General features: G+C 53.5%; 2 protein-coding genes across 2 annotated transcripts in view; both read right to left on the reverse strand.

Moving 5' to 3' along the window:
• Window positions 1–963: 963 nt before the first annotated feature.
• Lat (linker for activation of T cells) lies at window positions 964–6172 on the reverse strand. The gene is made up of 12 exons (XM_021216421.1): window positions 5761–6172; window positions 5561–5588; window positions 5421–5455; window positions 5109–5193; window positions 4911–4975; window positions 4798–4827; window positions 4658–4718; window positions 4485–4579; window positions 1682–1744; window positions 1522–1584; window positions 1320–1424; window positions 964–1178 (listed from the first exon to the last, which is right to left on the reverse strand). The coding sequence occupies exons 1-11, from the start codon at window positions 5861–5863 to the stop codon at window positions 1327–1329; spliced, it is 726 nt and encodes a 241-aa protein (XP_021072080.1). The 5' UTR covers window positions 5864–6172; the 3' UTR covers window positions 964–1178; window positions 1320–1326.
• Window positions 6173–6664: 492 nt separating this feature from the next.
• Spns1 (sphingolipid transporter 1 (putative)) overlaps window positions 6665–12213 on the reverse strand; it is a 7987-nt gene continuing 2438 nt past the window's right edge. The window contains exons 3-12 of the mRNA XM_021187181.2: window positions 11511–11647; window positions 10352–10503; window positions 10200–10266; window positions 9290–9435; window positions 8914–9069; window positions 8458–8647; window positions 8142–8207; window positions 7770–7868; window positions 7336–7507; window positions 6665–7010 (exon numbers count right to left, since the gene is read on the reverse strand). Of these exons, the coding sequence (XP_021042840.1) occupies window positions 6916–7010; window positions 7336–7507; window positions 7770–7868; window positions 8142–8207; window positions 8458–8647; window positions 8914–9069; window positions 9290–9435; window positions 10200–10266; window positions 10352–10503; window positions 11511–11647 (1280 nt within the window). The 3' untranslated portion in view covers window positions 6665–6915. The remainder of the gene's footprint in view (window positions 7011–7335; window positions 7508–7769; window positions 7869–8141; window positions 8208–8457; window positions 8648–8913; window positions 9070–9289; window positions 9436–10199; window positions 10267–10351; window positions 10504–11510; window positions 11648–12213) is intronic.

Here is a 12213-nt window from a genome sequence, read left to right on the forward strand (position 1 = left end):
CTTCCAGACCTGGTAAACTGATCCAGCAGTGAGACCGCAGGCATGTCACCATAGCCACCGAAGCTTGATGGCTGCACCTAAACTGCAGTCCCCTAGCCACTTTGGTAAGTGGTAAGATAGGTTTCCACTGTGTGTATTGGGCTGGCTTTGAACTCCTAGGTTCCAGGAGCTCTCCCATCTCAGCCCCTGGAGCAGTGGAGATTAACTGGTATACACCAGCACGTCTGACCACTGAGAATCACACAAAGAGAGACCTAGAGACCTACTGAGGTCACCAAGGCCAGTCCTTTGTTTCCCAAGTGTAGGGAACAGGAGTATCAGGGTGGACACACACTCCCCACCCAGAGGTGCCCTGTACCCTGCTCTGTCACTGTCACTATGAACAGCTGCACTTCCTTGAACTAACTTTGGGGAGATACATCCTGAGTCCCAGAAGGGCCAGCTTGGGTCACAGGCCTCACTCAGAACATAGCTGTATCCAAGTCATTGTCTGCTGTCACTTACAGTACTTAACCAAGACTATTGAGAGGTTGGTAGGACCCCTGTAGAGGAGGGAGACCCATAGACAGAGACAGCTATCTGGATGCTCTGACTGCAGACTTGTATGTACACACACACACACACACACACACACCCCTAGATCCAAAGGTCATGTATACACACATTTAACAAACACCCCACAAAGAAAAAAGTAGTCTTCAACCCATGGTTACTACCACCCAGGTTTCCAGGACCCCCAAACCCACTATAATATACATTATAGTATGCACTTTTAATCCTAGCACGAGGAAGACAGAGGCAGGATGATCACCCACAGGTTCAAGACCAGCCTGATCAATATAGTAATACCCTGTCCCAGTTAAACAAACAAACAAACAAACAAACAACAAACAAACAACAAACAAACAAACAAAAGAAGAAGAAGAAGGAGAAGAAGAAGAAGAAGAAGACGACGACGACTACTTTATGTCACATGGCCTTTATTCCATGACATGGTCTGGCTGGAACTAGATTCATTCTCTGGCTTCATCAGAAGGTACAGAATACTGGGGACACAGACTGGACCCCAAAGTGACAATAAGTTAGGGGAGATTCTCAGGCTGTAGGCAAGGCAGAGGTCAAATGGGATCCTCTTAGCGACATCCCAGCAAGTCCAGTTCCAGGACAGACAGCTGCAGCTGAAACACAGCAGGGCAGGGGAGACAGGGAGGACAGTCATGAAGCCACTCCACAAAGAATGTGCCTAACCATTGGGGATGGGAAGGAGGGGCATCCTGGAGAAAGGGCCCAAGGAAGGGGCGGGGACAGAGACCACTCACTAGGCTTTCAGTTAAGTTCCTGCAGATTCTCATAATCGGGAGCTTCCTCTCCATCCACCCCTTCCTCTTCTCCTTCATCTTCCTCGTCCTGGGAGTTCACGGAGGCTGAGAGGGAAAGACAGAGGGAGACTGCCGTTCAGCCTGCAGGCTCTCTGCTCAAGGCTGCTCCCCAGCCTCTGCCCCCTTACACCTTGGTACTCACCCAGCTCAGCCCTGGTCACTGGCTGCTGCTCTGGGGACACATTCACATACTCCCGGCTCCCATCTGTGGGGACAGATCAGCAGGGACAGTGGTGTGAAGGGCAGGCCATGCAGGGGTAGGGGGAAGCTATGGGCCATGCATGGAGTACAGAGTCACCTACCCAGAGACGCCTCTGCGCTCTCCTCACTCTCAGGGACATTCACGTAATCTTCACACGACTCCACTGTAGGACAGCCATTGCAGTACAGTTATTAGCAGACACTCAGCCAGTCACTGTTTCCCAGAGACACCCTCCCACCCCCAGCTTAGACATCCAAGTCTCCAAACACAACCCCGAGGCAGACTCACAATACAGAGAGAAATTCAGGAAAAGCAAGGGGAGAAGCCTGGGCAAGGCAAGGGCCATGGAGGTGGATGGAGACCCAGAACCAGAGCCTCTGGGGGAATGGAACAGAGACAGTACAGGACTCAAGCAGTGAGGCTGGGTAGCAGGGCTCCAAGGAGTTCAGAGTGCAGAGACCTTGGTGACCTGTGAAGAGGTGGCACACTTGGTCCAGTTGGCATCCCCTCTTCTCAGACCTGTCTGGCTTCTTAATATTACCAGCCCTTGCCCTCACCTTCCTGGGCCCACAAAGGTCACTCACAATGCTACATGGCTTTCTGCTTTCTGGTTTCATGGTTGCCTGGTTTCTGTATGGGCATGTGGACAAGCTGAGCCAAATACACTGGCTCGAACCCCAGTCCCAGCACTAAGCAACTATGTAACCTCGATAAGTCACCTAAATGTTCCCTGCCCCAGTTTCCTCGTCTGTAGAATGAGGTTCATAACAGGACCTGCCTGGAAGGACTATAGCGAGCAATAAACAGCAAATTATAAAACAGAGCCTGCTATACACTATGTGCTACCATGTTCAAATTACTAGCAACCTTGAGCCAGGCTGTGGTCTCAGAAGACTGAGGCAAGCACTAACTTGAGCTCAAGACAGACTGGGCATCACAACAGCAAGACTGTATCAATTTAAATGAAAAAATAAACTCTAGCATAGTACAGAGAGAGACGTGAGGGGCAGGAGGGTACAGTCAGCAGAGCACCCGTGAACTGTGAGGTCTAATGAGCTGTACACACCACGAGTGCATAGAATAGGTCCTCAGTTAACACATGCAGGCTTTAGCCACTCCACCATAGTTCTTTGAGACAGAGTCTCTCACTGAACTTAAAATGAGTCATTTTGCCCCTAGCAATGTTCCTTTTACCATTACAAGTTTGCTGAATTGGCTCCCTAAATCCCTAGCAAGAGGAATGAGAGACCATGATGGATGGAAGGGACAGTCTGGGGTTCAGGAGAGAAATGACAAATTACACGGAATTAAGTCACTCATGTTTTATATAAACCATATACATAATATATATATACAGTCTGAAGCTAGGTTTTCATTTTGTCTTGGTTTTATTGACATGGGGACTCATTGTATAGTCACTGGATTACAACTGGAGTAAGAGAGCCAGGTGGTGGTGGTGCACGCCTTTAATCCCAGCACTCAGGAGGTAGAGGCAGGCGGATTTCTGAGTTCAAGGACAGCCTGGTCTACAGAGTGAGTTCCAGGACAGTCAACAATCAAGGATACATAGAGAAAGGCTGTATTGAGGGGAGAAAACTAAAAAAAAAAAAAAAAAAAAAACAAAAAAAAAAAACCACCACTAACAAAAACCAAGTGGACCAAGAGGGATACTCCTATAATCCCATATAATCCCAGAACTCAGAAGCCTGAGGCAATTGGAGTTAAAGACCAGACTAATCTACAAAGTGAGTTTCAGGGTAGGGTAGCCAGGACTATACAGTGAGATTCTGTCTCAAAACAGAGCCAGAGTACAGACAATAGTCTAGGGTAAATACAGAAGGTTGGGTGTTCCTTTTAAAACTCCAAAATTCAGCATATTCCAAAATCCAAAACCTTTTAATACTGGTGCCATACCACAAATGGAAAATTTCATGAAACTTCAATTTCATACAAAAGATTAATTAAAATTTGCATAAAACTACCTTAAAGACTGAGCATGGTAACCTACACATTTATTTTGAGTTTGAGTCTAGTTGGTCTAGATATCAAGTTCTAGGACAGCCAGGACTATACAATGAGGCCCTATGCCCATAAAACCAAGACAAAACAAAAACCTACCTTTAGACTGTGTGTATATTACATATATGGTTTATATAAACATTCCCAAATCTGTATCGAAGTGTTTCAGGTAAGGGATACTCACGCTACACAGAGATAAGGGGATAGAAAACTGAAGATCACCAGACCTTGAGAAACGCTCAAGGAAGGAGAAAGACCAAAGCAGAGAAAAGCAGTCCAAGAGAAACAAAGACGTGAGTGTGTGTGAGAGAGACAGGCAGAGACGCAGAGAGACAGGCAGAACCAGAGACAGAGTCAGAGAGAGGTAGAGACACAGAGAGAAACAATCTGTAATCAAAGTTCTTACAGATACATCAGACGATACTGCTTCCAAGAAACAAGAACAGTGTTCTATACAAAAAGAACGGAGATGCCAAAAAAGGGGAGGGGGGACTTTCAGATAAGAGAAATAAATTCTTTTATTTTCTTTTTGTTGATCATCGTGCTGTTTTGGTTTTTGAAGAGAGGGTATCACTACGTAGCCCAGGATAGCCTCAAATTCAACCCTCCAGCTGGGAGGGATATGCTGGGAGCATAGGCCCTCACACCCAGCCGAGAAATGAGATTCCAATGACAGGGTTCAAGAAGAGTCAGGAAATTTCTTAGACAACAGACAAGAGGGAGCAAAGGTGAAAGGAAAAACAAGACAGTCGGAAGCGAAGGGCAGGAAGCCCAGCATCTGAAGGAGGAAATGGAAGGGCGGCAATCATTAGAGGTGAGAGGGAGGGAAGAGAGGAGAGCGGGCAGCACATGGCAGAGGGAGGTAGACAGAAAGCCTGACTCACCAGAGACGGCACTGTCTCCAAGGTCAGGGTTGCTGGGCACAGGAGCAGAGGAGACAACAGGGACGGTGGCAGGACTACTGTCAGGCAGCACCACTCTGGAAGGAAGGAAGGAATGAGGAGTTGATAAAGGGCACCCACCCAACTTCCACGGCCACCTCCCCCCACCCACTCACAGGTAGCCGTTGGGATAGTCGTCTTCATCCTCATCTTCATCCACATTCTTACAGGCTGGCTCTGTGAGAAAGGGGAGTCAACATGACCCGGACAGGTCCAGCCTCCCCACCCCACCCACTACCCCAGGCCCCAGACCCACCCTGGTTCTCGTAGCTCGCCACACTGTTGGCTTCAAAGAGAGAGGGAGAAGACGACCGAATCAGCTCAGGTTGCACAGCCTCCCCAAAGCCCTCCTGCGCCCTACACCCTTACCATCGTCTGAATTCTGCCGTGAAGATGGCATCCGATTGGAACCCCCAAGGGGCTGTGGGGATCTCCTGGAAGCCAAAAGTCAGAGATTACGTCTGAGTAGGATTCTGGGAGCAAGACAACCAGGAAAAAGTGCCTCCCCATCCTAGAAGGTGGAGAGGGACACAGTAGACCCGAGGGACAGAGTTAGGGGATACTCACGGGATGGGGAGCAGGTCTGGCTGCCTCAGGGGTGGGAAGGAAGTGACAAGAGGGTAGGAAGCAGGTGTTCGGGGGACGGTTAGTTCTGAGGACACAGAACGAAGCTTGAGGGGATGGCTCCAGACACCCCCCCACCCTCATCGAGGCCTCTAAGGACAAATGGACCCCAAAAAAACATGCCCTAGGCAGGCATGGGGGCTCCCACTTCCCCCATCCCAAGCCAGGTAATAACCCTTCAGACAGCTAAAGGTGAACAAAGACAAAGGCACATTCTCAAGAACCCTGGAGGAGGGCCAGGGACACTGAACTCACGAGGCGGTTTGATGAGGATGCTCCTTGGGTACAAACTGGCAGGAAAGAGACAGCTTGGGTACAGGGCCAAGAGGGCCCCAGCCCCAAACCCTTGAGTGGGGCCAAGGGAAGACACACAGGGACACGGGTTTGCCACTCACCTCTCTGTGGAAGCGCTGTCATAGGAGGCTGGAGGAAAGAGCCAACGAGTTAGGATCGGGGTGCACCAGGGACAAAGACACTCAGGCCCCCACCCTCAACCAGGACTGTGGTAGGGACAGTGAGAGAGTGCAGGGGCTGGGGAGGGTATGAGGATCCAATGGGGCGCCCAGCATCCAGTTCCGCAAAGCTCCCCACTTACCTGGCAACTCGCGGCAGCGCACGCACAGGGCAGCCAGGAGTGTGATCAAGAAGGGCATCAGCAGGAGGCCCAGCCCCACCGGACTCAGGGCGTCCGCTTCCATCTGCAGAGCACCAGCCCCAGGCCCTGCTGCACTGCAGCCCCTCGAGACACAGTGGCAGCAGGGGTCTGGGACCAAGGGGGCCCCAGCCTGAGATCCGGCAGTAGGCAGCCGCGTCCTTTTCGGGGCTGGATGGCTCCACTCTCTTGCTGGACTGAGCTGAGAGCAGTGTTGGCTCTGGAGAGGTGCTCGTCCCAGAGCCAGAGCTGGGGCCCGTGCCCCAGCTACCAGCTGCACGATCCTGTGCCCAGCTGTACCTGCCCCTTTCTTGCTCCCCGCCTGCCTCTCCTGCTCACCGCCCGCGTGCGACAGGAAGCTGTGGTGAGGGCAGGAAATCATCAGGCTCCTCAGCCGGCTGAGCCTGCCCCCTGCCCACTCACCCCCACCCAGTTGTGGGAAGGGGGAGGAGGCAGAGGGACTGTGTGGAGGAAGGGTCTAAGGCTGCAGGATGAGGCAACCCCTCCACTAGGAAAGGAGACATGTGCCAACCAGGTCAGCGGTAGCCTCTCCATCCCCGGGTGGGAGAACACAAGGAGGCTCTGCCAGGGCCTGTGTGGACCGAGGGCACCACTGCCCCTGGGGCTCCCAGGCTTAGCTACTGGGAGAGCGACTTCCAAGGGACCACGGTGAGTCACGGTCACGACGAGCCAGCTCACTCAGAAAAGAGCAACCCTCCTAGATTACCAAGCTCAGGAGACAGGGACTTACCCACAGGGTGACCTGACAGTCCCTGGTAAGTCCTGAGGCTACAGATATTCCCTGAGGCCAGTGGCGCCCACAGAAAGACAAGCAGTCGGTCAGGAGTCTGATTACAAATTTTATTCCATTACAAATAGCACCAAACCCCTTGGGCTGCCCTAGTAGAGAGGACACCCCTCCCCCATTTCTGGACCCCCATCTCTTCCCTGGGCTGCCCATGTAGTGTCTGGGAGCTGGGATATATCCCAGGGCTTCCTTCTTGAACCTGGGCCTGGTAAGGGCTTCTGCCTGGGAACCGTCTTGGGTGGGCCCAGGCCCAGCTGCGATGCATCTGTGGCCGGGTAAGCAACGGCTCCTCAGATGAGCACACTGGACACAGGGACTCGGGTAGAACGGCCTCGCTGAGGCACCACGATCCTGTCATCTGAGGGCCCAGACTCATGCAACAGACCTGCGAGAAAGGGGTCAGAGCCAAGGCCAGTAAGATAAGAGCCAGCAAGGGGACAGAGAGGACACACTGGCAGAGGGACACAGATGAGGCAGCAGGGAGAGCCCTCAGAACTGCACACAGAGCCCAATCCACTTCCAGACAGACCCAAGGCTGAGCTGGATGAGCCTGAGACGCTGAGCCTGGGACGCTGGGACTCTTGCCCCCAGCTGGTGGCACAAATGGATGGGATAGTCTGAGTGGAGGGAGAACTGTGAAGTGCATACGCAGAGACAGACAGACAGGCAGGCGGTACTGTGAAGGTAGACGGACAGTGGCCTTCACTCACCCTGCACATGGAGTTGAGCCCGCCGGCGGTCATCCTCAATGAACATGGCGGTGCCCAGGAAGGCCGCGCCACCCAGTGCCCCAACAAAAGCACAGAGCATGAGTGAGAACTGCAGAGCCCGGAACTCGGACAGGAAGGAAGGGGGCCAGCTCCGTCGGAGACGGTCAGAGATCTGCAGGGAGAAGAGAGTCAGAGACCGGGGGATGCCGAGCACTGACCAAGAAAACGAACAGAGGCTGGGAAGGGGAATGTTTGGGCCATAGGGTGAGACCCACAGCCTAATGGGCAAAACCTTCCCATGGCTTCCTTCCCATCCACCAGAGGACCAAAGGGGAGACACACCATAGGCATCTATTGCCTAATCATGCCACCAGTCAGGGTAAGGAGTACCAGGTCCCCAAAACCATCCCATCCCAGCCAAGGATAGCACTTACTAGACCAATGAGGTAAGGGCTCCCCGCATCACCTAGCAAGTGGGACAGCACTATCTGGAAGGCCTCAGCCGTGGACCGTCGAGTTGGGATCACCACGTACTGGGGGTGGGTGGGTGGGGAGGGGTAAGGAAGAACTCAGTAGGTTCCCAGAGAAACCAAGGCCAAAGCCCACTGTAGGTCCATGACAAATTTTCACTCAGGTTAAGGGCGTGAGGTAGGCCAAACCTAGCAGTCCCTCTGTGGCAGGACTCAAGTACACATAGGGCTGACGTTTGAAGGGGAAAGGCCAGACTCCAGATTAAACGCTACCTCCTGACCCTGTCCCTGCTCCCATTAGCCTCTGGATTAACCTGTGTCTGCCCAGCTACTCACCAACAGGATGTCAGCCACAATGGCCCAGTTCATGGACAACAGAGTCTCCCCAATAAAGATAAAAATCTGGGTGGCAGAAGTGGGAGAAGCACGTGACCAGGCTTACCCAGTAACTCAGTCCCCAATGCACCCTGTGAGGCAGGTGCCAGCCTCATACCACTTTCCACCAAGGAAACAGCAAGGTCATGCTCATGACCCTGCACATGAAGTTGGCTGCTAGTGGTCATCCCCAATGAACATGGAGGTACCCAGGAAGGCCATGCCACCCTCCTGTCCCCATGCAAAGATACCCACCAGACTCCAGTATCCCACTCACATAGGTGGCCACGATGCTACCTCGGGCACAGGCCAGGGCCAGGAAGAGGAAAGGCGCGGAACCCAGGAGGCCAGCTGCACAGACTAGTGGGTCAGCCCGAGGGTTGAAGCGGCGAAGGCGGCGGCTGATCTCCACTCCCAGGCCCACACCCAGGACTCCAGTCAGGCAAGTGATGAGTCCAAAGATGAGACTAGGGGTGGGGTAGGGGCATGGGAGCTATTCCTTCTGCAAGGACCTCTGACCCAGAGAGGACAGTCCATCCCAACTGCCCTCATACCCAAATCCATGTGACACAGAACCCCAGGGCCCATGTGTTACCTCATCACACGGTTTCTTAGAGACTCCCCAAGAGTGGAGGTAGCTGGTACAGTCGGGATTTACACTCCCCTGGCCTGAGTGTAAATTCCCTTCACGAGGTCCCTACAAGCAGTCACCCACCCAGCCCCTCACAAGTACCTGTCAGAGGAGGAACATGAATCTCCAGGGAGGCAGGGCGGAGTCTCTCCCAGAACAACTCGGGAGCGCAGCAGGAACGCTGGGGCCCAGAGAGCCAGGGAGCCCGTGACAAAGGCCACGGCGGTAAAGCCAAGGGAAGACAGGACGAAACTGGGACTGCAGACATTGAGAGGAAGTCAGACCCCACAGCCATGTCCTCCTTTCCCTCCCTTAGTCTGTCAGACGGTGGATGTGATCTGTGCCTGTGTTTCAGGCAAATGCCACAAACAAGCAACAGTGACCGCATCTCTGTGGCCCTATCTATATGGCCCCCTGGCAGGACAGGACACTTGGCCCCTGCTGAGGCCTCAGAGGTGGAAGAAAGGGGTGAACTCACTTTCGTGCCAGTGCCTTCAGATCTGCCCACCAAGAGGTGGGGCTCAGGGGTGGTGAACCTGAGTGGCGCTCCACGGCTCCTCTTGGGGGCTCCTGGACCACCAGGAACAGCAGCAGGACGGCCAGCACCCCTAGACCTGGTGTCACCTGGGAAAAGTGCAAGCTTTGGGACACGGGCAGGGGTATACTGAACCTCTGGTACTTTGGAGGTTGAGGGGTGTGAACTTAGCTCCCGAGGGCTTAAGCATCCGTTAAGTTCAGAGACACTGGGGCTGAGTGAGGGTTTCAGAGGGTTTGCTTTGGGGGGCGTCCTAATTTTATAAGCCCGACACTGCTTCTTCTTTGGTGGGTGGCAGGACCCTGATTGTTTTGGGGACCTCCACCCAAGTTCTCATTTTTCATGGTTCATGGTAACAGGCACGTGACCCATGATCATCCAATCAAGATATCATCTCATAACTAGAGTTGGGGGGATCTGAGGTGCCCAAGTTGCTCAGCTGAAAGGTGATCACTTGGGACTCCTAGATGTATGAGGATGGAGTCAACACGGGGGGGGGGGGGGAAGCCGAAATAAAACTGAGTGAGTCCAGGGACGGTATAGAGGTCCCTGCTCAGACTTCACTCAGGGCCTTACAGCGGGGCTGCCGTCACCTGCAAGCGAAACTTCTGACTCCCTGTTGAGGACTAGGCTTGCTACAGGCTCAGCAGAGTAAGCACTGCCACAAAAAACGATGGAGTTCACAAGACTAGCGAGGTGGCTTAGTGAGTAAAGTCCACTAAGGTCCAAGTTCCATCTCCAGGACCCTCGAGTCAAGGAAAAAAATCAACTTCCCAAAGTTGACCATCTGGCGGGGCACACAAGGGAGATCCTTAAGAACTCGGCTGGCTCCCCACACCATAACCAGACTCACCCGTAGAGCCCAGTGCCAGTCTCCAGCCACGTCTTTCACTTTGGAGCCAGCAATGTAACCTAGACCGCTGTGGGAAGGGAGGCAAGGGGAACGTGTGGTCAGTGAGACGCCCACTAAGCCCTTGCCCCACATCAGGCCCACAGCCCACTCACCTGCCCACAGGGATGGCAAAGTAGAAGATGCTGAGCATCCGACTCCGCTGGTCTGCCACGAAGAGGTCGGCGATCAGGGTGGGCGCAATGGTGGAGTAACTGGCCTCCCCGACCCCCACCAGGCCCCGGGTCAGGAGGAGCAGCCAGAAATGCTGGGGAAGGAGACACGGGGGGGCGAGGTGGCACCCCACCCTGGAGCCAACCTCCCAGGAGACCTCTCCAGCTAGTGCTGGAGAAATGGCAGAGGCAGTGAGGGAGGTCTGGGTTTGGAGTCACACAGACCTGGCTGGAATCCTGGCTCCATTTACTAGCTGTGACTTTGAGAAAATAGCTTAACCTCTCTGAGCCTCACTTTCCTCATCTGTAAAAGGGGAACAACAACCATTTGTTCACAACACTGTGAGGACTTTGCACTCAAGAGGTGCAAAATAAACCTACTTTCCCTCCCACCTACCCCCCCCCCCCAGTGATGAATACTGAACTTAGCTGGGGATAATCTGCTTACCAAAGATACCTGGAGCTAAGGCCAGGCTACATGACCCGTCTGAGGGCACTAGGGCCCGGGACTGGGGGCAGCAGATAGGGGAAGGTTTCAAAGTCACAACAAAAGCATTAGCCAGGAAACTGCAACACGCGGTACCATGTGTTTTCAGAGTCTTTTGGAAGGGAGAAGTGGGTCATTGTGTCAGAGGCTCCCCTGAGATCTACCAAGAATGGGGCCAGGAGATCCACATGAAGCAACCAGGAGAACATGTGTCCACAGAGCCAGCCGAGCAACAGGGGCAGCATGTGGGGGTGGGTAAACTGAGGAAGTGCAGGCCAGGTGACAGCTGACCCCAGCTGCCCTCTCACCCACACTAGCACCAGGCTCAAGAGGAACCCAACACCAGGAAGAGAGAGGACAACGCTGTCTGCACAAAGATCAGAGGGGAAGGAAAACCAGAGTGTTTGGGTGTGCAGTGAGACAGCTGGGGGACAAGCCATGTGGTGAGTAGAAGAAAGTTCTAGAAGAAAAGGGAAGAGGGTAGAGTGGGCAAGGTAATGCAGGCAATGGATGATGGCACGGATCAAGGAGGTTTCCCCCACTCTCAATCCAAAATGACTCCAGAGAACAGCAGCAAATACTGATGGGAAGTGGGGAGGGAGTTCAGGGCCTCACCTCTCTGGGGATGAAGGATGACCCCAGTGTCACCAGGGACCAGAAGGCAATGCCCCCGCACATGAGGTACTTTCGATTGTACCTGTCACCCAGGTAGCCAAACACTGGTGCCAACACCATGTAACTGGAGATGAACACTGGGGGGAAGCAGAGAGTCACAGCCCAGTCCAGGTCCCTCAGCAACCCCCTAACACACACACACACACACACACATGCACACACACATGCACACGCACATGTACACACGCTCCTCCAGTTAGAGAGCAGGGTACAAAACTGCCTAACCAAAGATTCGCCATCCTCCTCACTGATGTCAGACCATCCCCAGCCCAACCCTAGAGCCCATCAGGGCCAGAGGGATGATCCAGGCCCACAGTCACGACTTTCCAAAGCTTCCTTTATAGAATGAATCATCTATAAGGTCGCTTCCTCCCTTCTACCCAGCCTGAAACCAAATCCACCTCCCACCCACCCCCACAATGTCCTATCTAACCCACCTCCTTCCTTTCCCCCTTCTCTGCATCCTCAAGGCAACTGCCAAGACCACACATGTTAGGGTTCAGCATCCACATCCCGTCTATCTGGGACATTTGTTTCTCTCCTGAGCTTCACAAAAACCCAATTGCGGCCAGGCGTGGTGGCGCACGCCTTTAATCCCAGCACTCGGGAGGCAGAGGCAGGCGGATTTCTGAGTTCAAGGCCA

Source organism: Mus pahari, chromosome 1 (genome assembly GCF_900095145.1).
Source record: "Mus pahari chromosome 1, PAHARI_EIJ_v1.1, whole genome shotgun sequence".
NCBI classification, from domain to species: domain Eukaryota; kingdom Metazoa; phylum Chordata; class Mammalia; order Rodentia; family Muridae; genus Mus; species Mus pahari.